This window comes from Ranitomeya imitator, chromosome 3, assembly GCF_032444005.1.
Source record: "Ranitomeya imitator isolate aRanImi1 chromosome 3, aRanImi1.pri, whole genome shotgun sequence".
Classification (NCBI taxonomy): Eukaryota; Metazoa; Chordata; class Amphibia; order Anura; family Dendrobatidae; genus Ranitomeya; species Ranitomeya imitator.
Genome location: NC_091284.1, coordinates 430,623,299 through 430,649,609, shown reverse-complemented (window position 1 = coordinate 430,649,609; position 26,311 = coordinate 430,623,299). Strand labels below are relative to the sequence as shown.

Genomic DNA, 26,311 nt, shown 5'->3' with positions numbered 1-26,311 from the left:
TGTGCGTCCGATTTTCGTCAAAAAACGACGCACGCGTCGCAAAACGCAGCGTTTTTGCGTGCGTTTGCATGCGTTTTTTTGTGCGTCGTGCGTTGCGTTGCCGACGCACCGGCGCGCAACGCTAATGTGAACGTAGCCTTACTGGCGAGGATTGCAGCCTCCACCAAGCCGGGTATCCTTAGGAGTTGATTGGGCTGACATATTTCTGACCTGTCCTAAGCAGAACTGCTTCAGTTCAGGACAAGGATCTGTTCGGAGGCAAGGGCCGGTGTGAACAATCTGTTTGGTGGACAGCAGTCAGGAGCAGGTATGAGCAATGTAACAACCACTTTAGTTGCACAAGGGACTTTAAAAACCCAAATTTACAAGTGGTAACTGATCTGCACACAAGTCACTGATCCCTAGGTTCTTATTGGGGTGCCATATGTATCTGCTCCTGTAGCCAAGTTCTGCTTCAATGCATGTCATCGTTTCAGCCAGCAATACTGTGTGTATTCGGTCAGATAATAGGATAGCGGGCAGTGTGGTCAGAACATGCAGGGTTATAGAAAGTACAGAGCTTTTGACATTTACAAGTGTGTAATAGTAAAGTAACCTCACCAATACTCCTCCGCTCCCATGGGCTAGCGAGGCGTCGCACCACAAATGCCGTATTTCATGCAAATTAGAAATTGCGCTACACCGCGTCCTGCTAAGCTGCATCCACTTTCTACGATGGTGCAGGAAGGGCACATTTTGGCACTAGACAGGTACGCATCAAAATCTGCAGCTTTTTTTTTTCTTTTTTCGCCATTCTAGTAAGGTATAGAGTAGTGATGAGTGACCATGCTCATGTCATAATCAAGCATTTTTGGCGTGCTCGAAAAAAAAAACCCACTCGAGTCCCCGCAGCTGCATGTCTCATAGTTGTTCGACAGCCACGAGACATGGATGTTTGTTAGACGATCCCTGCAGGTGTTGCGGCTGACGAACCACCACTAGACATGCAGCCGCGGGGACTCAAAACATGCCGAAATTAGTCGATTAGGACACGAGCACGCTCGCTCGTGTGGAGCCCATTGCAAATCCCACACGAGAATTTCATTTTTAGAGCTAGATTTTGCAGCTCGATAGACTCCCATCTGTTAGGCAAGTGTAAAAAAAACAGGTTCTCAAAAAAAAAAAAAAATTAACGCTATTCCCAATGATATTTCTAGAACATTCACTACATCAACTACCGCAGCAGAAACCACACGGATGTTCGATGTTCTGCACAGTAAAGTCTCCTTAGGCACAAACTTGTGATGCAAGCTGCACACAGCTTGGGGAACATTTTCAACGTTTAAGTCTCATGGAGAATACCGTGTGGTGTTCCATAATGACCATGAGGGCTCATACATGCGAGAAACTTGGGATGAGTCTCGCACGTCAATACCCGGCAGCGGAGCGTGCGGCTGCATGTATTGCTATGTGGCTGCACGCTTTGATCTGTGTGCTAGGTATTGACATGCGAGACTCCGAGTTTCTCGCATGCGAGTATGAGCCCTTAAACAGGTTGTCGCGCCACAATATCATTGCTCGCATATGCATACAGAAGGGGAGCAGAGGCTTCAGTCATTGACCAGCCCTAGTAAATAAGTGCAAGGCTGACCAGCGGTAGATCTATACTTCACTATATAGAGAAGCATAGAACAATTAGCCATTTCATGAAGATTGTCACGCTTGTGGGCAATAAAGCTTCAAATTTTAGTCACCATAAACCCAATTAATATATTTCTAGTGGTTTCACATGTATTGAGGATATCCAAGATTTAGACAAATCCCCCAAAACACTGCATTGTACCTACATTATGAAAATCAGAAACTTCTAAAAGTATCTATAAGCATTCCTCTTAGGGCAGAGACAGACTGCCGTATTTCTCATGCGAGAATTGCATCGCACTGCATGGACTGGCCGGCACCTCTCCTGTCCTGAGCAAGAGAGAGTGATGGATTACTACGCAGCTGTCAAGCTCAGGTCAGGGGAGCCAACAGCCAGTACAAGGTTTACAATGCGATTCTCGCATGTTAAATATGGCAGTCTGTCTCTGCCCTTAGATGCAGGACCACCATTCTCCCGCAGGCAGAGGTAAACTAGGAGATCTACTTTAGGCTGCATTCAGACGTCATGTGTTCCATTTCTCTTTTTCATGGATATAACACATACCCATTACAGTATATTGGGCTTTTAAACATGTGTTTCACAGACCATGCAAAACCTACGGAGACACGTTTTTTTTCCCCACAATATCATGGATAAAAAAGGGCCAATATAAGTCATAGTTTAAGTTTACTAACTATGTTACTATTACTAACTATGTTACTATAGGGCAGCGAGAATCTGGAATTGCTTGCCTGAGGAGGTGGTGATGGCGAACTCAGTCGAGGGGTTCAAGAGAGGCCTGGATGTCTTCCTGGAGCAGAACAATATTGTATCATACAATTATTAGGTTCTGTAGAAGGACGTAGATCTGGGGATTTATTATGATGGAATATAGGCTGAACTGGATGGACAAATGTCTTTTTTCGGCCTTACTAACTATGTTACTATGTTACTATGTAAGTCCATAGACTCTGTGGCTCTGTGAAAGCCACGTACCGCACACGGATGGCATCAGTGTACATCCATATTTACAAATCTTAGAGGCCTTAGAGCTGGGGATTTGCTTTAAGAGAATGCTGGACATGTCTGTGGTATCTCAAGAGGTCTCAATGGTATGGACCCAGCATTGTGAAAGAAATCAAGTCCATTGCAATGAACGCAAATAAAGTAGGAGACGTCACAAAGAAAAATATGATGTTTAATTCATTATTTGAATGTCAACAGCGTCTGCGTTATGTCGGCATTTGATGTAAGTGCAGTCGTAAGAGCCATTACATATGCTGCGAGGAAGTCTGTCCGGTAGCAATCATTCATACCAGGCAGCCATCTTGAACAAGACAGACCTCTTTACAGCAGACCTCTCTTCTAAAGTGTCACATTTCAATAAGTTAATGGAAGCCGTCTTCCTGTACAGGGAACATTTACTTGAAGTTCTTTGCAAAGTCTTCTCCCTTTTTAATAGAACCTTTCAGCTCTCCCATAGCTTCTCCTACCAGCTTCTCTTCAAAGGCTGAGAGTTTCCCCAAGCCCAAGTTCTTCTCAATGCCATTTTTCTATTAAAAGATGGTAAAAACAAAACATCAAAACCATTAATTCTGAATTTATTAAACTATTTAATATTAAGTTTGGTATTCTAGCCATGTTTTACATACCCCCAGCAACAGAGGAGTTGAGAAATATGTGCACTCTGTTTCTTCAGATCTAACAAATGAGCATTCAATGACCCCTTCCTTCCCGTTCATAGCATCCAGCAGAGAAAAGACGAAACGGGCACCAGCATAGGCCATGGAAAGTGTTGCAGACCCTAAAAAATTGGAAAACAGTAACTTAATTCAGCACTTTAGCAACTTATGATCAATTAAACAATTTTAACCTTTTCACCGCAGCACACTTTTTTCCCTCCCCTTCTGCCAATGGCCAGAATTTTTTCCATCTACATAGCTGTTTGGGGGCTTGTTTTGTTCTACTTTTAAATGATAAAATCAATTGTATTACCGTATATACTCGAGTATAAGCCGAGATTTTCAGCCCAAATTTTTGGGCTGAAAGTGCCCCTCTCTGCTTATACTCGAGTCAAGGTGGGTGGCAGGGTCGGCGGGTGAGGGGGAGAGGGCTGAGGGATACTTACCTAGTCCCGGCGATCCTGGCACTCCCCCTGCAGTCCCACGGTCTTCGGTGCTGCAGTTCTTCCCCTCTTCAGCGGTCACGTTGGACCGCTCATTAGAAAAATGAATATGCGGCTCCACCTCCCATAGGGGTGGAGCCGCGTATTCATTTCTCTAATCAGCGGTAACGGTGACCGCTGATAGAGAAAGAAGCTGCGGCACCGAAGACAGCTGTGACAGGCAGAGGGAGCCGGACGTCGGGACCAGGTAAGTATCGCATATTCACCTGTCCGCGTTCCAGCCGCCGGGCGCCGCTCCATCTTCCCGGCGTCTGCGCTCTGACTGTTCAGATCAGAGGGCGCGATGACGCATATAGTGTGCGCGGCGCCCTCTGCCTGATCAGTCAGAGCAGAGACGCCGGGAAGATGGAGGCGCCGGAACGAGACGCTGGGAGCTGCAAGCAAGAGAGGCGAGTATGTGGTTTTTTTTTTGTATTGCAGCAGCAGCGGCACAGATTTATGTGGAGCATCTATGGGGATATATGAACGGTGCAGAGCACTATATGGGGCACAGCTATGGGGCACAATGAACGGTGCAGAGCACTATATGGGGCACAATGAACGGTGCAGAGCACTGTATATGGGGCACAGCTATGGGGCACAATGAACGGTGCAGAGCACTGTGTATGGGGCACAGCTATGGGGCACAATAAACGGTGCAGAGCACTATATGGGGCACAATGAACGGTGCAGAGCACTGTATATGGGGCACAGCTATGGGGCACAATAAACGGTGCAGAGCACTATATGGGGCACAATGAACGGTGCAGAGCACTGTATATGGGGCACAGCTATGGGGCACAATGAACGGTGCAGAGCACTATATGGGGCACAGATATGGGGCACAATGAACGGTGCAGAGCACTGTATGGGGCACAGCTATGGGACAAAATGAACGGTGCAGAGCACAGTATGGGGCACAGCTATGGGGAAATATGAACGGTGCAGAGCACTATATGGCACAGCTATGGGGAAATAATGATCTATTTTTATTTTTGAAATTCACTGGTAAATGCTGCATTTCCACCCTAGGCTTATACTCGAGTCAATAAGTTTTCCCAGTTTTTTGTGGCAAAATTAGGGGGGTCGGCTTATACTCGAGTATATACGATATGTCAAGCTCCAGAAAGTGGACTAAAAAAAAAAAAAAATTATATATATTTTTTTTAATAATTGCAAAAAGTGCAATTCCACAATTGTTGTTTGTTTTCTAATTTACCATATTCACTTTATGGTAAAAAAGAAAAAAATTACCTTGCGATATAGTTCTCCGGGTCATTACAAGCGCACAGATTCCAAACTTTTTTTTTTTTTTTTAGTGGATTTTGTTTTGCAAAAACTAAAAAATTGCTTTTGTCGCCATTTTCCCTGAGACCAGAAACTTATTCATTTTTCGGGATACGGGACTATGTGAGGGCTTATTTATTTTTCTTTGCACCCCGAGCAGATGTTATTTAACAATTCCATTTTGGGGCAGTTAGACTGTTTTGATCGCCTCTTATTGCAATGTTGTGGCAGCCAAAAAAAACAGAATTCTACCTTTCAGATTAATTTACTCTATATTTTCATAGATCTGACTTAAGAAAGCAGAAATACCAAATGTGTATTTTTTGTGCAGGTTTCATTTTTAATGGGGCAATTTAAACTTTTTTTATTTTATGTCACTTTCACAGGAGGATCCTAATGACAGGCATGGGGGTTGTCAGCAGACCCCTGGCTGTCAAACCATCTGCACCCAGTGATCACGTTGCTGGCAGCGTGGAACGATATGCCCCTCTGCTATCGTAGTTAAATGCCTGTCACAAGGGGCGTGGCCTGAACGTCCATGTGAGCGGACGTGTGACAGAGCGCTCCCGCTGCTAACGCACAATTTATCCTTATAAGCCGCAGCTGAGCGGCGATTCAAGGCGCTTACCGGCTGCAGGAAAGTCCCGGGAGTGCGGCGGTGAATAGAGGCGGCCTCGAGGTCAACAAATATGACCAGGAGGAGGCAAAGAGATGCAGGAGCCGGCGAGGCTGGGATCAGCCAAGATGGCGCCGACGCCAGAGAGAAGGCGGAGAAGGACAACGCGGCATGCCAGAAGAGAATGTCGGCGGCGGCAAAGCTCCAGCAGTTTGCTAGAGTGGAGGCCGCAGGGAACACAGGAAAAGCAGAGGAGGATGCCGGAGCAGACACAGACACAGAAGGAGAGGAGGAAAGCCCAGCAGAGGAGCAGGAGGTACAACAGGGGAGCAGGGATGGTGACATGGCGGTGGTAGTAGGGGGATCTGAAGATAAGGAGTCAGGAGCAGAGCCCACCCTTAGAGATGTCTTTGCACTGGTATCATCATGCAAACAATCCCTCACCCAGCAGCTACAGGAAGTCAAGGGGGATACAGCCCAGATAAATGCAGCCCTGCAGAAGATTGACAAACGTGTGGGGGCTGTGGAGGAAAGAGTGAGCACGGCAGAAGACCATATAGTGCAGCTGCAGAAAGCGGAGAGGAAGTTTACTCAGGCAATATCGGAGCTGGCTGCAAAAAATGAGGATCTGGAGAACAGGTCCAGAAGAAATAACATTCGTATAGTGGGTGTCCCTGAAAAAATTGAGGGGAGGAATCCCACGGAGTATATTGAAAGCTGGCTCCTTGAGACCTTTGGTGATGCAGCACTGACAAAAGTATTTGCGGTAGAAAGAGCCCACAGGGTCCCACCGAAACCACCTGTCCCTGGAGCAAATCCCCGTACCATGCTTGCCAAAATCCTAAACTACAGAGACAGAGACATTATCCTGAGGAAAGCTAGAGACATGACGGATCTGACAATTGGAGGTCAAAGAGTTGCTATTTACCCTGACTATTCCGCCCTGGTACAGAAACAACGGATGATGTTCACGGGTATCAAGAGACGGCTGAGAGAACTGGGAGTGCAATACTCCATGATGTTTCCGGCACGACTGAGAGTGGTAGCGCTGGATAAGATTCATTTTTTCCAGACGCCGGAGGACGCTACCCAGTGGATAGATCTTAATGCTAAAAAGCTTAAAGGGAAAGGAGATTGAAAATGTGGGGTGGGTTAGTCGGGAGGTATTTTAATTCTTTCAAAAAGGGGAAAAAGAGATGGACTGACAGTACACTGGTAATTGAAATGTGAAGGTTGGAGGGTGGAGCTGGGTATTATTCAGGGAATGTACTGGGTGTGCTGATGCGGCGGAGAAGTACGAGGGAGGAAGGGTGTGCAGCGTACTAAAAGTTTATTTAGTTTCTTGCAGTTGTAATTTAATACAGGTTGAATTATATTGTTCTTCTAAGAATTGCGCCGAATTCTGTTATAAACGGTAGCGGGAGGCGGAAGGAGAAGGTTACGTTAACAAGAGTGTTCGCAATGGGTGATGGTGCCCCACTCTTGATAAGAGGCAGAATGTATAGTATTGGGGGGTGTGGGGGAGGGGGGATAGGGGTAAGGGTGGGGAGGGAAGTTAGACAGCTCAGAACGGGAAGTAAAGACATAACTAAAGATGATGAGTCACATAATAGGGGACCGCTTTAAGATTTTGAGTTGGAATGTGAGAGGTCTGGCGGATAAATCTAGGAGAGCTGCGAGCTTGCAGTATGCGAAGGATCAGCGGGCTTCTATGATATGCTTGCTAGAGACGCACTTGATACAGGAGAAAGTGGATGTACTGAATAGACGTTGGATACAGAAAGGGTATCATTCTACCTTTTCGACGTACTCAAGAGGTGTGTCAGTGTTGGTGCCGGTGGGAGTGCAGTATGAAGAGGTGAAAGTATGTGTGGATGCCGAGGGTCAGTATGTGGTGATACAATGTATATTGTATGGAGTGAGATTGTGTGTGGCGGCAATGTATATTCCACCTCCATATTCAAGTAAGAAGATCAGGGAGGTGTTGGAGAGGGTGCAACGATGGGAACCACTACCACTCTTAATTATTGGGGATTTGAACAATATCTGTGATGACTTTTGGGATAAAAATAAGAACACCCAGAACAGGTCGGAGGGGCACACTACAACATTTGGTACCTATGTGCGTGAAATAGGCATGATTGATCTATGGAGAGTTAGACATGTTGGGGAGAGAGGGTACTCGTGCTACTCGCCGGCTCATGCTACGCTATCCAGAATTGATATGGCGCTGGGTAACCGCCTGTTGGACACAATGGTGGGAGAGGTGCGTTATCTGCCGAGGGCCCTTTCGGATCACAGTCCAATTGAGGTGGAGGTTAGGTTGTTGGGGACACGGACCGCAAGTGGGAGAGAATGGAAGATCCATCCTAACTGGTTACAGAGTATTGATTTGGACGGTATAGGGAAGGAGGTGACGGAATTTTTTGCTTTAAATGATGGGAGTACAGATGCTCTAACTGTTTGGGATGCAATGAAAGCGTACCTGAGAGGGTTACTATTTAGAGACATTAGTAGGTGTAAGAGGAAGACGAGGGAAGCGGAGAGAGTGGCGTTGGAGGAGCTGAAAGCCGCAGAGGACGAGATGGTAGTGCTGGGGACTTCTGAGGCAGAGAAAAGGTTGAGAACAGCGCAAAATTGTATGGGAAAGATTCTGCTGGGAAAAGCTGAAAGGAAGCGGGAGTTTCAGAGGGTGGCTTATTTTCAGGAGGGAGAAACAGTGGGACACATGCTATCGGTGGTAGCCGCGGCTCAGCGTGGTACCTCGTATGTACATTCGTTGGTTTCAGATGGGGGGAGCAGGGTATCTGAAACACCTGAAATTATAAAGGTCTTTGCGGACTTTTACGCGGACTTATATTCCTCCAGGGTCAATGAGTCAGCCGGAGATACGGAGACTTTCCTTGAGAGTCTGGGTCTTCCGAAATTGAGTGAGGAGGATGGGGTGAGCCTCGATGCCCCTATCACCGAGGAGGAACTGAGTCGGGCGCTGAAGTCTATGGCTAATGGGAAGGCACCTGGGGTTGATGGGTTACCAGCCGAAATCTATAAAAGTTTGGAGGAAGTGCTGATTCCCAGATTAAAGTTAGTACTGGAGGAGGCTGGATGCCAAGGGTATCTCCCAGCATCTATGAGGGAGGCTATTATAGTGGTTATTCCGAAGGAGGATAAGGATCTGGGGAAGCCTGAGTCGTATCGACCAATCTCTCTGTTAACCATCGATGTCAAACTCTTGGCCAAGGTGTTAGCTACCCGTTTGTCCAGCGTCATTGCTAGCCTTGTACATCCGGATCAGTCTGGTTTTATGCCTGACAGGTCTACAGCGGTTAATCTGCGGAGGCTGCATATGAACCTACAGCTGAAGTCTGACAACTGTGGCCGAAGGGTTATTGCATCCTTGGATGCCCATAAGGCATTTGACAGTGTGGAGTGGGGATATCTCTGGCGGGTGTTGAAGTGTATGGGTATTGGTCCGCAATTTGTGGCATGGACTCAACTGTTATATTCACTACCAACAGCTAGAATTAGAGTGAATGGGGAACTTTCTCAGCCTATAAAGTTGGCCAGAGGTACGAGGCAGGGTTGCCCACTGTCGCCCCTTCTGTTTGCCTTAGCTGTGGAGCCACTGGCCGCTAAGATCCGACAATCGGATGAGGTTCCTGGGTTCAGATATGGGAGTGTTGAGGAGAAGATCGCGTTATATGCAGATGACATTTTACTGTTCCTGGCGGACCCGGATGAAGCCTTGAATGGGGCTATCGAGATCATTGGGAAATTTGGAGCCTTGTCGGGATTGAGGATAAATTGGGATAAATCGGTCCTCTTCGAGGTGGATGGGGTGGAGGAGAGCAGAAGTGAGCCATTGGGAGAGGGGCGGCTTAAGGTGGCATCCCTTTTCAAATACCTGGGAATATGGATCTCGATGCCAGTTACAGAGTTTTTGTATGGGAATTTGACTCCTCTCATGGGCGCTCTTAAAGCAAAAGTGGATGCGTGGAATAAATTACACCTATCGGTGGTGGGTAGGGTTAATCTCATTAAAATGGTTCTGATGCCCAAATTACTTTACGTCCTACATAATGCGCCAGTTTGGATTCCACGTGGGAAATTCCGGCAGATTAATGCTCTTTTTAGAAGCCTGATATGGGGGAGGCGGTACCCACGTATCCGCCTGGAGACGCTTCAGCGACCCAAGGAAGATGGAGGATTGGCTTTACCCAATCCTGAGTTATATTTTCTTGCAGCCCAGAGCCAGCATTTGAAGGGCTGGGCGCGGGGAGCGTCTACCAGTGAGGTACAACACTTGATGGAGAGGGTGACAAACCGAAGACCGGTGGCGCAGTGTCTGGAGGATGGCTCCTTGGGAGTATTGGGGAAATTATACCCAACTATGTTTTTGATACATAAATTATGGACCAGACTGCGACATATTCGGGGGGTTACGGGGCTGACTAAATTTACACCGATATGGCTTAATAATAATTTGGTTGAGTTTGCGGCTCTTGGAGTGCTGGTGGAGTGGCAGGCCAAAGGAATCCACTTGGTGGCTCAGATAATTCAACAACAAGGATTAAAGTCCTTTTCGCAGCTGCAGGGAGAGTTTGGATTGAGACCGACTGGGGAGTATCAATATGCTCAGATGAAACATGCCTTTAAAGCGCAAAACAAGGGCGGTGGCATTGAGATCCAGGAGGACATAGTTCTGGAATACGTATGTGGGGAAGGGTCCACAAGGGGAGTCATTACCACCCTTTATAAGGACCTTCTACATGCATATTTACTAGACTTCCCTCTAAAAGCGAGAGCGAAATGGGAAAGAGATTTAGGCCCAATGGAGGATGAAACCTGGGAGTCTGTGTTGGAGTGGGTTCCACGAGTGTCACTGAGCGAGCCGTATAGAGTATCGCAGCTGTACATCTTGCACAGAGTCTATAAATCACCGGAAGTGTTGCACAGAGCGGGGTTGCGTGCGGACTCTGAATGCCCGAGATGTAAGACTGAGAATGCAGGAATATACCACATGATGTGGACATGTCCAAGACTGGTTGCTTTCTGGTTGGTGGTAATGAGCCGTGTGGAAGGGGCGTATAAATGCAGAGTGCCGAGAGATCCGATAGTGTGTATACTGGGACATGTAGAGGAAATTAGAGTGGATAACACCTGGAAGATAGCAATAGCTAGGCTATTATATATGGCAAGGAAGGTAATAGCAAGGAACTGGATCAAGGATGAGCCGCCTACAAGGGGTGAATTCCTGAAATATGTTAAACATGGTCTCAATTTGGAAAGGGGGGTATACAAAAGACGTGGGAAAATAGAAACGTTTGATAAAATGTGGTCTCCGTGGCTCGAGCTGGGATAGTAGGTATGGGAAATGGGAGGATGAGGGCCTCTGAAAGGAAGAGAGTGCTAAAGAACAAGCGGACATAAGTGATTCAAATGGCTCAAAGAGCCATCAATACTGGTAACAAAAGTATAACTGGGTATGAGCTGTCAGGGGAGGGGGAGGTTTGGGTTTTGTTGGGATTGTTGGGGGTTTGGAAAATGTAAAAATTTTGTAATATACTGGAAAATGCATAAATTGTATTGTTCATATTCGCTTTCAATAAAAATCTATTTAATAAAAAAAAAAAAAAAAAAAAAAAAAAAATGCCTGTCACATTTAAAGCAGCATTTGACAGGTTAACAGCCACTGGCAGAGCCTGTGACTGTTAGGGGCACATGATGACTGATTAAATCAGCTATCATGTGTGGGGAAAGTTGCGGTCTCGAAATAGAAGCAGAGGACAAAGGTTTCTAAAACTGTGTGCAACAAAAGATACCCGCGTATAAAACCAACTTCTCAGTTGCCAACAGACCTGCTCCTGCTTTAGCCTTGACCACCTCTGTGCCCGCTTCCTGAATTCTGACAGTAAGGGTTTCCAACTGGTCTTGAGGAAATTCTACTTTAGGCGTGCACTGTAGGAAGAAAGTATCACATAAGCTGGTTCACAATACCCAATCTGATCCAGTTACACAGATATTCAGATTTACCATTGACGTGAACAAAGCACATGCTCTTTAACCCCATAGTGACAGCCAATTTTGATCTTAATTAAGCCAAATTTTACAATTCTGACCACTGTCACTTTAGGAGGAAACTCTGGAACGCTTCAACGGATCCCAGTGATTGTGAGACTCTTTTTTCGAGACATATTGTACTTCATGTTAGTGGTAAAATTTCTTTAATATAACTTGCGCTTATTTATGAAAACGGAAATTTGGCAAAAATTTGGAAAATTCTACAATTTTCAAACTTTTAATTTTTGTACCCTTAAATCAGAGAGTGGTGTCACACAATAGTTAACAAATAACATTTCCCACTTTACATCAGCACAATTTTGGAAACTTTTTTTTGTTAGGAAGTTATTATAAGGGTTAAAAGTTAAACCCGCGATTTCTCATTTTTCAAAAAAAAAAATAAATAAATAAAAATTTACAAAACCAATTTTTTTTGGAGACCACCTCACATTTGAAGTGACTTTGAGGGGCCTATATAACAGAAAGTACCCAAAAGTGACACCATTCTAAAAACTGCACCCCTCAAGGTGCGCAAGACTGCATTCAAGAAGTTTATTAACCTTTCAGGTGCTTCACGAGAACTAAAGAAATATGGAAGGGGAAAAAAAAAAAAAAATGAACAATTTACTTTTCACAAATTTTTTTTTTTTTTTTTTCTTTTTACACTTTGGAACCAAATTTTATTTTTATATTTTCACAAGGGCCACTGTTTGGGCACATGGCAGAGCTCAGAAGGGAGGGAGCACTGTTTGACTTTTTGAATGCAAAATTGGCAGAAATCAATGACGGCGCAATGTCATGTTTGGAGACCCCCGATGTACCTAAACAGTGAAACCCCGCCTCCCCAATTCTAATTCTAGCCCTAACCACAAGCCCAACCCCAATGAAGAATATGGAAATAAACAAAATGCATTTTATTATTTTTACCTAAGGGGGGGGGGGGGGGGGGGAATCTTATTTACAATTTTTATGTTTTATTTTGATCACTGTGATAGGGTCTATCAGTGTGATCAAAATGAACCAATAGGAAAAATCTCCTATTGTTGCCGGGTTCCAGCTGGCAGATCTCGGTGGGCGCACTGAGCATGCGCCTACCATTTTCTTCCCTGAAGATGCTGCCAGTTGGGGGACATCATGGAGAAAGCAGGAGGGTTCTGGGTCATCGGAGGTACCCGGGGAAGGGTTCGGGGGACCCCCATCTCTCCTCTGATGTGCGATCACATCAAGAGAGAGAAAGTAAGTGGGAATTTTTTTTTTTTTTACGGTCGCCATTATTCTGTTAACTGCGATCGCAACACTGGTGTAGGGAAAAAGCAACTCAAACTGAACACCGGTAGCCAAGACCCTGGAGAAATTCCGACGCTGGGGGCGCGATACACTTATTACTCAGCGCTGTTAAAAAGCGGCACTGAGGCATAAGTACCCTTAACTGCCGCATTAAAAAGGTGTATCAGCTGTCGTTAAAGGGTTAAGAAGGACACCTGTGTATACATATTGAACTTTGCACTGTTAGCCAAGATCTGTCTGGAGTAGTATGCCCACTTGGATTTTCCAGATGTATAAAATTGGGAGCTTGTCTAAACCTACCTGAGAGATCAGTGGAATAATTGTTTTGCCAGCATGTCCACCAACCACAGGAACATTGACACGAGCTGGATCCAGCCCCTGAAGAAAGAAATATTAATAGGATATGAAACCGCAATGTTTGCATGAGGGTAATGGGTAGTAGAGATACAACCAGAGCAGGATGGAAAAAGATTCCGCTAAAATATTTTGAGTACGAACTAGATGTGCAAAATCGTAAAATCTTATCCCCACCTTTTTTTTTTTTTTTTACGCTGCATAAGCCGACTTGCAGTGCATGCTTCTAATCTAATATTTTGATTATCTGTGCAGGTACAGCGTTTCCTGTATAGATTTTCACCATAGAATTGCATTAAATGTGGAAAATCCCCAGGTAACGGAAAAAAAAAAAAAAAAATGCATTTTCAGTGCGTTTCCACTGTGGAAACATGCACGTAATCAGAACATGACCTTATCCGTACAGTTTTGTTAAAGCCAAATACCAAGAAGTATCAAGAACAGAGCAACTTTATTTAAAATGCAAACACAGAAACTGCAGCGTCAATGACCCATATAAAAAAAACACATAAGTAATCTAATAGGTGCAGAAATACAACACAACATCTGCAACATTAAAAGCATGCCTGAAAAATATGTGAGTGCACGTCTCAGTGTCTCGCGGCTGTTCAACAATAGGCAGGCCCGTCCCTTGCGTGTGTTGTAGCTGTCGAACAGCCATGGGGACTCAGACATAACTTTTGAGCACGCCGAAGACACTTAGCACCTGAGCATGCTCAGATAACACCGCCTACTAGGATTAAGACATTTCATTACCTTCAGCTCTGCGACAAAGGTGTTGGCTCTTACAATGTCAAGTGTAGTGACACCAAAAATATGGTTAGGATTGTAAACACCATGTTTCTTAAACATTTCAGAAGTGATAGGAATTGTTGAGTTAACCTGTACACAAAAAAAAAAAAAATTGCATTATTTTCAGAAACAAAAGCAGCTTGTAGATTGTGAGCCCTCGCGGGCAGGGTCCTCTCTCCTCCTGTACCAGTTGTGACTTGTATTGTTTAAGATTATTGTACTTGTTTATTATGTATACCCCTCCTCACATGTAAAGCGCCATGGAATAAATGGCACTATAATAATACATAATAATAATAATAATAATAATACATAATAATAATGTCCACTTTTGCTTAAGAGGCCTTTTCCACCAGACATGTATTATAAATGTGCGTGGTTCTCTACATTCACTTCTATGGGAGTTCCAGAAACTGCCGAGTAGATGAAACTTTTATATAAGTGTCTGAGATGGGGAGTTTCTTTTAAATTTGGAAGGCGGGGGTGGGGGGGATTGGACATCCAATTCGCTGCCAAAGAACTTTTTCTCCTACACCCATCTCCCAGGGTAAAACATATACAAGAACGAACTTACGGGATTTGCAATGACGCAGATCATGGCTTCCGGACAAGTTTTTGCACAAGCTTCTGTCAGAGTGGCAACAATAGATGCATTGGTGTTGAAAAGATCATCACGGGTCATCCCTGGATGAGAAAATATTAAAGAGCTGCTTAACTGCACACAACTATTGTACAGGCTAATGTAATTATGAAGAAAAAAAAAAAAACACAAAGTTATTATGAATTAATACTGATGTGACCCAGCATGCTGAAGCAAATTAAAGGGAAGGTGCCACGTTTTAATATTGTAAAAGAAAAAAAAAAAAAAAAAAAGTTAAATTCCTTACTTTTATAACTTCTTTTCAAGTGCATAGTATTTTTTTTTTATCAATTTTTTTTTTTTCAGACACTGGGCGCCGCCATTTTGCTTTGCAGGAGTGTAAGTGTAGCTGCACGACACTTACACTCTGCAAATACGGCTGCCCTGGGCATGGGAGGCTGCGGTCTGATGCCGACCAGATACTTTGTATTGAGCTGCTCCCTGCTGTGATCTGGGCGTGCCCCGAGCCATCCACATCACAGCAGAAGCAGGAGATCGGAACCATCTTTCTGAAGCCCACAGTTCATCTGTGAGCTCCACTTGAGAGCGTTAGGCCTCCTTCACACTTGCGTTGTTTGGCCTCTGTCAAAATCCGTCGTTTTTTTGAGAATGCAGGATCCAGCATTTTCTCATAGAATTGCATTAGCGATGGATTGTGACGGATCGCCATCCGTTTCATCCGTCGTGCACTGGATCAGTCGGAAAATAGCGTCCGTTGGGCGGAGAAAACGTTCAGAGGAACGTTTTTTTCTGCACGTTGGCAAATCACGGACAGTCATTCCCGGAAATTTCTCCATTGACATTGTGGCAACAACACAAACGACGCATCTGTCATTACACTGGGTGTGTCACACACGTTTTTTTTACCATTTTCGTGATGTCCGTCGATACGTCATTTTACTGCACAACGACGCACAGCAGACGACGCAAGTGTGAAAGAAGCGTTACTGTTATAGGAGGGGCAACTCGATCTGTCACCCCCTTCACACTGGCAGCAGCCATTCCCTGTCCTCTTCTACAGCCAGCACACCATGCAGCATAATCTCTAGAATCGCTAGAGAGGATGTTCTTAGCAGGCGCTGCAGAGAGGTGACACAGAGACAGGGAAGGGGGGAGGGGAGGCTCTGTGCTGCTCCGGCAGCCCTGCCTCTCACTGCAGCTACTGATCTGGACATCAGACCGTGTTATCTATTCCTATACTGTGCTGACCTATATATCTAATCTTCTCCTGTGTGATACGGTGTGCTGACCCATGTATCTAATCTTATGCTGTGCGATATTGTGCTGAGCCGTATATCTAATCCTCTCCTGTGTGATACTGTGTGCTGACCCATGTATCTAATCTTATGCTGTGCGATATTGTGCTGAGCCGTATATCTAATCCTCTCCTGTGAGATACTGACTGCTGAGCCATGTATCTAATCTTATGCTTTGTGATACTGTGCTGAGCCGTATATCTAGTTCTATCCTGTGTGATACTGTGCTGAGCCATGTATCTGATCCTATCCTGTGTGATACTGTGCTGAGCCGTGTATCTAATCCTATACTTCGTGATACTGTCTGCTGAGCCGTGTATCTAATCCTATACTGCGTGATACTGTCTGCTGAGCCGTGTATCTAATCTTATGCTGTGATACTGTGCTGTGCATCTGATCCTATCCTGTGTGATACTGTGCTGAGCCGTGTAGCTAATCCTATCCTGTGCGATACGGTCTGTTGAGCCGTACATCTAATCATCTCCTGTGCACTCCTCTCCCCCCTGCATGTCTTTCCCCATTGCACACACAGCTCAGTGCGTGCGATAACAGGAGCTGCGGGAGTCATGTTGTATTATGGCATTATGTGAGATCTATATGACTGTATTATATGTGATTGGTATGGTAGTATTATGTTTGATCAGTATTGTGGAATGATGTAAAAGCTATATGACGGTATTATACGAGAACTATATTGTGGATTATGTGTGATCTATGTGGCAGTATTATGTGAGAATTATATGGTGGTATTGTGTGTGATCTACAGTATATGACGGTATGTGTGATCTATATGGCGGTATTATGAGACGTATGTGGCGGTATTATGTGTGATCTATATGGCAGTATTATGTGAGAACACTATGGCAGTATTATCTTCAGAAAGCGGACCCATTCTAGGGTGGTTCTGGCTGAACAGCTGCACACGGGTCTGGGGTAATAGAGGGGGCAGCATGACCTCCAGTTAGGTGCAGTCAGGGCTGGTGAGGCAGCTGAAGAGAGGGGTCTCATTTTTATCATTACTATATGGCTACATTTCCTTTCCAGAGGTACCCCAGACTGCGCCTGTCTCCTCGCTTTCACACATTGCCAGGACAGGATGGAGAAGACAGGATCTGAGGAGGGGAACAGGGTCTGTATGCAAAGTCTGGATCAGAACAGGCCATCAATCCGCAGAAATGTTTCCTGGATTTCTGAGGAGACTGTCCATCCATGTGTATAAAAGACAGCGCTCTATGTACAATCCCTGGCTGCTCCGCGCACCGAACAGGGGGCCCCCATAGACCAGCATACTGCTCTCCTGAAATACTCTGTGCTGCTGTCACACTGCTCCCTCTGCCATATATCTCCTAGAATCCTTGTTGCCTGCCATCCTCTGTGACTGTCTACTTGTCAGTATAACTTTGCGATCACCAACAAAATGGCTGCTCACTGTGTTCCTGAATATCATCCTCTCTTATCCCTTAGCAAACACCCAGAAGGGGAGGAGAGGAGACCTCACACACGTCAGCAGACTCCGCCCATATTTACTGCAGTGCAGTAATGTGAGCTAGTTGTACACTAGGTTTATGTCAAATTGCAGTAGCTGCTCCCCCTAGTGTTTAAAAGTGGAAATGCCCAACTTTTTAAAATTATCTATATACTAGATGTGGCCAGATTCTAACGTATCAGGGATTCTAGTGTGAAGGAACAAATTATGAAACATTCTCCATTTTGTGCTTTGACTCCATTTTCTTGTTTTGGTTAAAGATAAATTCTGTTATTCCATGAAGTAACTCTGTCCTGTTTCTTACAAAGATAATATTTTATTATTCAACTAGGCTATGGTTTATAATTGGTATAAAGACCTTGAGTGTTCTAACTCGAGCCAGATAAGAGACTCGGGGGTGTATTGCTATACAAGACTGAGGCACCTGTTAGAATGTCTTTTTTATGCCAAGATGATATGACCATATCTGTAGTTTCAGTTTTTTCTGTATTCTTATAGGTTAAGAACTGTGAGCGTGTTCTTATGCTGATTGGTTGAAGTATAATTTCTATGACTATGAAAACTCATACACAATAAATGGGGGCCAGAGATCGGCTTGAACCTCCCCGTACAGAGACATGAGTCTCCGTCTGGTCATTTTCAGTTGCCGGCAACGCCCTGTAGATTAATTTGGAAATCACTGAGTCAACCGTGAAGGATCAATTTAGATCCTCCCTCAACACTAGAATATGCATGTCCACGTAGTATATTGCCCAGCCACGCAGCATATTGCCCAGCCACGCAGCATATTCCGCCGCATGTGCTGCGCTGTTTCCTGCTGTTGCAGCCGTCAATTACTGCGGTCGTAATCACTGACCGCAGCCGCTAATTTAGTCCCAGGCTTTTGGCCGCGGTAGGCCCAACAGCGCCCATGGTCCCGGCCGGCTCCGCCCTCCTCATGGCGACTCTGCCCCCTTTGCAGCGCTTCTGACCGGGCATGTACGGAGTGGGCGGGGACTCGCTCTGCACACTTCCTGGCCTCCCCTGCCCTTTTGTCTACGCCCACCGGCTGGCCGCGACCAATGAATATCTGTGACAGACAGAAAAACAGACAGACGGAAGTGCCCCTTAGACAATTATATAGTAGATATAGATATCTAGGGGTACTTCTGTCCGTCTGTCACGGAAATCCCAAGACCAATCAGCGACAGGCATAGTCCGGCCGCGAATTGGCCCCTCCCTACTCCCCTCCAGTCAGTGCCAGTGTGTCGCCCCATCCCGGACCAACTTTTTACTATTGATGCTGCCTATGCAGCATCAATAGTAAAAAGATATGTTAAAAATAAATAAAAAAATAAAAATTGTGCTATTCTCACCTTCTCCCGTCCATCATAAGTCATGTGGGTAATTTCGCAATGCATCACTGGGAACGGAAGCTGGCGGCAGCATCGGGACAGCTTCGGTGGACGCCGGAGGGTGAGAATATAACTATTTTTTATTTTTATTTTTTTATTTTAACAGGGATATGGTGCCTACACTGCTATATGCTGCGCTATATACTGCGTGGGCTGCGCTAAGCGCGATGTACATACATATTCTAGAATCCCCGATGCGTTAGAATCGGGCCACCATCTAGTTTTTTCATGTTTTATTAAGTTATAAACAAGCGCTAATTTTTTTAAGAAAATGTAAACATTAATTCATTACATTTTTTCGATTGCTGGAATTTTTTTTTTTTTTATATATATTTAAAAAAAACAAAAGATGTGAATAAGGACTTCCATGTGTGGCGAATACAAAGAACTGGCATTCCTCCTATGGACCTTCCGAAGGACTAGGAACATTTATTATGTGTGGAGGAAGCGCTATCCTAAGTAGCACGGGGTCCTAGCCAGATGGTGGCAAGCCCTACTAGATCAGCATTTATAAAGGGGACGGATACTTTTCTGATAACCAATGAAATTGTTATGTATAATCTAGAGATGGATAACGTACAATTGATAATTACATTTCATGGACCCCTGAAGTATAACTTACCAGGTTTTCTAGGTACACCGGCAGGGATTACTACTACATCAGCACCTTTCAAGCTTTCTGGAAGCTGCTCTGCGCCAATGTATCCTGTAACAAAGACAGTGTTTTAAGGTTGCACACTTATATTAGTACTAGTAGAAGACCCAGCTCATACACAGTCTGGGATTTTCTGTAGTAACATATGGATGCAAAACATGGACGATAAAGAAACAAGACAAGTAGAATCGACACCTTTGAGATGTGGCGCTTGAGAAGGATGTTATCGATATCATGGTTGGCAAGAAGAACAAGCAAGTCATTTTTGGAACAAAGCAAGCCAGACATGTCACTTGAAGCAAGGATCACCAAGGTACGACTTGCCTACTTTGGGCACAGACAGCCATCATTGTAGAAGGATATCGTGATCAGAAGATTAGAAGGAGAAGGCAAAGAGGAAGACCAGCAACTGAATACTGTCAATATAACTGTGGAGAAGAACCTAGTGGAGATATCTAGGCTTGAACAAATATCTATCAAGTCGTCATGGCTCAAGTTCGAGCAGAAGGCCGTTAATTAATAAACAGCACTTAAATATTTAAGCTAACAAATCATCTTGGATCACAAGACAACAGCCAGTTAGCCCAAAACCAGCAATTATACAGATAACCCTTCAACAAGGCCTCACCAGTAACAGGAGCATATCGGTTACCTTGTTCTGGAGCTCTGGGTCTACACACAACAGTAAAACAAATGAAAGCTGCAACATTAACCTCGTATAATCTCTTGAATGGTCAAATCACTATCGATCCAAGCTGCCACAAGGGTGTCAGGTTATACCATCCCATCTCCCATAGACATGAATGGAAAGATTGAGAACTCTTCTCTGTAGACCAGTGTTCCCCAAGTCCAGTCCTCAAGGCCCACCAACAGATCAAGTTTTCACTAGTGTTGTACAGATGAAAATGCCTTCACCTGTACAGTACTATGGAAATCCAGAAACCATGATCTGTTGGTGGGTCTTGAGGAACACTGCTGTAGAATGTAAGACTATGCACCCACATTCAAGAGATTGTAGAAGTCTATTGGTAGCACCAACATATCAAAACACGCCATATCCAGACTATATGCCATTGAAATGAGCATACATTGGTTTATTAAAGGGAACCAGTCACCCCCAAAATCGAAGGTGAGCTAAGCCCACCAGCATCAGGGGCTTATCTACAGCATTCTGGAATGATGTAGATAAGCCCCTGATGTATCCTAAAAGATGAGAAAAAGAGGTTAGATTATACTCACCCAGGGGTGGTCACGGTCCCGTGCCTCCTATCTTCATCAGATGACGTCCTCTTCTTGTCTTCACGCTGTGGCTCCAGCGCAGGTGTACTGATTTGCCCTGTTGAGGGCAGAGCAATGTACTGCAGTGCGCAGGTGCTGGGCCTCTCTGACCTTTCCTGGCGCCTGCGCACTGCAGTACTTTGCTCTGCCCTCAACAAGGCAAATCAGTACACCTGCGCCGGAGCCGCAGCGCGAAGACAAGAAGAGGATGTCATCGTAAGAAGATAGGAGGCACCGGACCGTGACCACCCCTGGGTGAGTATAATCTAACCTCTTTTTCTCATTTTTCAGGATACATTGGGGGCTTATCTACAGCATTCCAGAATGCTGTAGATAAGCCCCTGATGCTGGTGGGCTTAGCTCACCTTCGATTTTGGGGGTGACAGATTCCCTTTAAAGAGGACGTCTTGTTCTTTGCTCAGGAGTACAGTTTTAGCCATTTAACCAGAGAACCCCTTTAACATAAAAGGAAAAACTTTCAGTTACACGTAGAATACAAGCGATAGTCACTTTACCTGTCACCTTTGCTCTTGTTTCAATGTGGCTCAAGTCTGCAGCAACACCGGGTGTGTGGGCAATATCATATAGGGACAGGTTGCTAATCAAGGGACTGTTCTTCAGCAAAAGGGAAAGTGGCTGCCCGATTCCTCCAGATGCACCAAGTACGGCCACTCGGGCATTGTTCTGAAAAAGCAACAGATATATATTACACTTGAACTTACAGCAATCAGGCAATTGTGTATTTATCAGACCCTTTACTTGCTTGGACCCTATGTACACTGCCACTTGACAAAGCTCTAATAGAGGCTCCATTGTAGGAGAATTCTGGGCCTCAGATTTCCATAAATCCCATACACTTTGCTGGAACTATAAGACGCTGCATTTTTTGTTTGTGCAGTGTAAATACACAGTAAAAAAAATGCACCAAATACTCATCATGGGAACTAAGCTTTAGTGGTTCTTTCCCCTCCATTAACAATATAGGAGATAAGTTATCACTGGGACCCCAAGTGATCCCTGGAACCAAGCTCTGCAGAGCCCCAACTTGGAGTCGAAGTCTGCATGCTCCACCTCTGATCTATCCATGGTCTATTAGACTGCCAGAAAAGGCAGAGTCCGGCCATGGAAAGGGGGGGGGGGGGGGGGAGGGGGAACATACTATCTCATGAATAATCCTTTTAAGAGGCAGCCCCATCCTCACCAGACCACTTCTCCTCCCCACATCTACTATCCAGCTGCTGAAACTCAGGATAAGGCCCGATGGAGCGGCCGTGGCCATAACGCCAGTGCTGGATCAATGAAGGATTGAAAAGAATAGTGCCATTTCTTTTCTTTTGTTAATTTAGAACATATCTGTGGCACGACTTTAACCCCTTCAAGATGCAGGACTTTTCCCATTTTTGGTTTCTCGCTCCCCTCTTTCCCAGAGCCATAACTTTTTTATTTTTCCGTCAATATGGCCATGTGAGGGCTTGTATTTTGCAGGACAAGTAGTACTTTTGAATGACATCATTGGTTTTACCATGTCACGTACTAGAAAATGGGAAAAAAAATTCCAAGTGCGGTGAAATTGCAAAAAAAGTGCAATCCCACACTTGTGTTTTGTTTGGCTTTTTTGCTAGGTTCACTAAATGCTAAACCTGACCTGCCATCATGATCATTGTGATTCTCCAGGTCATTACGAGTTCACGGACACCAAACATGTCTAGGTTATGCTTTATCTACGTGGTGAAAAAAAGATTCCAAATTTTGCTTTAAAAACCACTGCGGTTTTTGCTGCAGATTTATCGCGTTTTCTATTGCAGATTCCGCTGCGGATTTACATCTGCAGTTTTCTATTGGAGCAGATGTAAAAACACTGCGGATTCCGCACAAACAATTGACATGCTGCAGAAAATAAAACGCTGTGTTTCCGCGCAATTTTTTCCGCAGCATGGGCACAGCGTTTTTGGTTTCCCATAGGTTTACACTGTAAACTCATGGGAAATTGCTGCGGATCCGCAGCAAAATCCGCATCGTGTGCACAGAGCCTAAAGGATCAGACCAAAAAAAAAAGCAAGCATTGTGTCCTTATCTGCCTTGGTTAAAATGAAAAAGGGTTGAAGATTTTTTTTTTCTCTTTTTGTTAAAGGAAACCGGGAACAATAATGTTAACCTGCAGATACAGGGTTAATAGCATTATTAACCTGCCCGGCGCCCACACTTAGAACGCTGCGGGGAGAAAATTAACTTAATTCTCCCCTCCACACACAATGTTCCAATTACTGCTCCGAGTATACAGAGTGGCGGCTGGAACCGCCCCCGACTGACAACCGGCCATAATGCAGATCCAGTGTCAGTTCCCTCAACCCCGATCCGTTTCCTAAACCAGCTCCACATGACCTTTACTGCAGCACTAGAAGACCTTGCCATTGCCCTTACACCCCCATCAATCAGGTGGACTGACACAATGTGACGCCCACTAGAAGTTACACAGTCATGTATATGTAGCCTCACACAGTGCCAAGAATGTATCTTGCAGAAATCAAAACCACACATAGAAAGTGAGTGGCACTATAGAGGCGTCATAGCCGCTTAGAGGACACCTGACCGCTACCATGACACTTCCGAACATGGTATTATTGTTTCATTGATTTCTGCATATGCCTAAACTCAATAATGTGTGGGCATGAATGGCACGATTAGCAGGAGCGTCATCACCGCTGGCTCTCCACAAATCTCTGCCTCCCTGACAACATGCGGTATGCAGAGCGTACGCTCCCCAATATCCATAGGCGCCATGTTACCGCCAGCTCTGCGATCCCCGTGTCCTGTCACCGCTGCCTCCCTGGGCATACACAGTGTGCCATTGAAGCCAAGGAGTTTCTGACTGCACATGGTCAGGGCGGCAGAGATTCATGAAGAGCCAGCGGTGACGCTAATCATGTTACTTACACCCACAGATCCGAGATAACATGATTAATGGGGCAATCACTCCAGGAAAAGCAACACCCCCTCTAATTAGCAGATCACAGGTCAAATTATGAGACTGACTTTTGGCATAGGGATAAATCAATAACCCGGGCTTGTTAGGAAGCGTATCATGGCAGCGATAAGTGCATGGTTGCAGTTTGGGGGTCCTAGGGGGAAGCTGTCACTTGGCTTCACTACACTATCTATATATTAATTCTAGACCTAATGATACTCATGTACTTACTTTGAAAACCCATGTCAGAATGGCTGTATAATCCAGATATTAAAATGTGTCCATCTAGAATGTGAAATGGCGTGAATCTAAGTATCTACTCTCCACCAATCCACCCTGACAGCCTGTACTGAGCAGTGTGAAGTGTGCGCAGCAGCAGGGGGACACTGAGGAGCCACCTTACACACCCGCAAAGGGCTGTATAATCCAGATATTAAAATATGTCCATCTAGAATGTGAAATGGCGTGAATCTAAGTATCTACTCTCCACCAATCCACCCTGACAGCCTGTACTGAGCAGTGCGAGGTGTGCGCAGCAGCAGGGGGACACTGAGGAGCCACCTTACACTCCCACAAAGGGCTGTATAATCCAGATATTAAAATATGTCCATCTAGAATGTGAAATGGCGTGAATCTAAGTATCTACTCTCCACCAATCCACCCTGACAGCCTGTACTGAGCAGTGTGAAGTGTGCGCAGCAGCAGGGGGACACTGAGGAGCCACCTTACACACCCGCAAAGGGCTGTATAATCCAGATATTAAAATATGTCCATCTAGAATGTGAAATGGCGTGAATCTAAGTATCTACTCTCCACCAATCCACCCTGACAGCCTGTACTGAGCAGTGCGAGGTGTGCGCAGCAGCAGGGGGACACTGAGGAGCCACCTTACACTCCCACAAAGGGCTGTATAATCCAGATATTAAAATATGTCCATCTAGAATGTGAAATGGCGTGAATCTAAGTATCTACTCTCCACCAATCCACCCTGACAGCCTGTACTGAGCAGTGCGAGGTGCGCACAGCAGCAGGGGGACACTGAGGAGCCACCTTACACTCCCACAAAGGGCTGTATAATCCAGATATTAAAATATGTCCATCTAGAATGTGAAATGGCGTGAATCTAAGTATCTACTCTCCACCAATCCACCCGGACAGCCTGTACTGAGCAGTGTGAGGTGCGCACAGCAGCAGGGGGACACTGAGGAGCCGCCTTACACTCCCACAAAGGGCTGTATAATCCAGATATTAAAATATGTCCATCTAGAATGTGAAATGGCGTGAATCTAAGTATCTACTCTCCACCAATCCACCCTGACAGCCTGTACTGAGCAGTGCGAGGTGTGCGCAGCAGCAGGGGGACACTGAGGAGCCACCTTACACTCCCACAAAGGGCTGTATAATCCAGATATTAAAATATGTCCATCTAGAATGTGAAATGGCGTGAATCTAAGTATCTGCTCTCCACCAATCCACCCGGACAGCCTGTACTGAGCAGTGCGAAGTGTGCGCAGCAGCAGGGGGACACTGAGGAGCCACCTTACACTCCCACAAAGGGCAGTATAATCCAGATATTAAAATATGTCCATCTAGAATGTGAAATGGCGTGAATCTAAGTATCTACTCTCCACCAATCCACCCGGACAGCCTGTACTGAGCAGTGTGAGGTGTGCGCAGCAGCAGGGGGACACTGAGGAGCCGCCTTACACTCCCACAAAGGGCTGTGTTGTCATTCTGACATGGACTCTCTGAGGCTCATGTACTAGCACAGGCAGCGAGGGCTGGAGAGGCCTGGGCATTAAGGGGTTACAGCTTGTGCCAAGCCGGAAGTAGTGAGGAACAGTGAGCTGTGGCCCTATCTGCCTGTCCATTGCAGGACACCAAGCCTACATTACTATGGGGTAGAAGTGCTGCGTTCTATTGCTCTCTGTTACCAGCCGCTCCTCCCCATGTCCATGCATGAATGGCCGGCGCTGGCCGCTTCCCACACAGAGCAGCAGACAAGGGAAGAGCTGCGCAATGTCAGCTCGGGACAATACGGTAATGACTACCCCGCACCACATGCGCGGCCGGCTACCTGTGCGCTGGTGGAGAGTCCCCGGATGAGGCCGGACGCGGCGGGTCTTACAATACGGGAGAACATGGCGGATACAGGTGCGGCGACAACGAGCTACAGACGGAGCGACCGGTGACTCCAACGACCTCCAGCAGCAGAGACAGCGCCAGAACGAGGGGGCGGTTCTTGTGGGTGCGTCTGACGTCACTTACGACCTTTCGTCCGGCGGGTGTGAAATAACGCGCATGCGTGCTAGCGGTTCGGTGACTTTCTATGCTTTGGTGTTGCATAACATTCACACAGCCGCTGCTATGTACTGAGCGCGATATCCGAATTCATTAGGTGAACTGTTCCAGCGGTTTATAAGCCTGAGTACAACGTTGGTCTGTGTCACGTGGGG

General features: G+C 45.6%; 1 protein-coding gene across 1 annotated transcript; it reads right to left on the bottom strand.

The window, feature by feature from the left end:
* Nucleotides 1–2,801: 2,801 nt before the first annotated feature.
* On the bottom strand, nucleotides 2,802–26,074 carry MDH2 (malate dehydrogenase 2). Its single transcript, XM_069757281.1, has 9 exons — nucleotides 25,933–26,074; nucleotides 21,406–21,574; nucleotides 19,580–19,663; nucleotides 14,756–14,865; nucleotides 14,146–14,271; nucleotides 13,336–13,413; nucleotides 11,547–11,646; nucleotides 3,274–3,425; nucleotides 2,802–3,174 (listed from the first exon to the last, which is right to left on the bottom strand). Exons 1-9 carry the CDS (start codon nucleotides 25,996–25,998, stop codon nucleotides 3,043–3,045), a joined length of 1,017 nt encoding a protein of 338 aa, XP_069613382.1. The 5' UTR covers nucleotides 25,999–26,074; the 3' UTR covers nucleotides 2,802–3,042.
* Nucleotides 26,075–26,311: the final 237 nt, after the last annotated feature.

Bases quoted from the DNA above. Each gene is read 5' to 3' on its own strand.
- MDH2 (XM_069757281.1), bottom strand. From the start codon at position 25,998: ATGTTCTCCCGTATTGTAAGACCCGCCGCGTCCGGCCTCATCCGGGGA. The intron at 11,647-13,335 runs GTAGGTTTAGAC...TTCTTCCTACAG, and splicing joins TTATTCCACTGATCTCTCAG to TGCACGCCTAAAGTAGAATT. The intron at 3,426-11,546 runs GTCTGTTGGCAA...CCAATTTTTTAG, and splicing joins CAAGGCTAAAGCAGGAGCAG to GGTCTGCAACACTTTCCATG.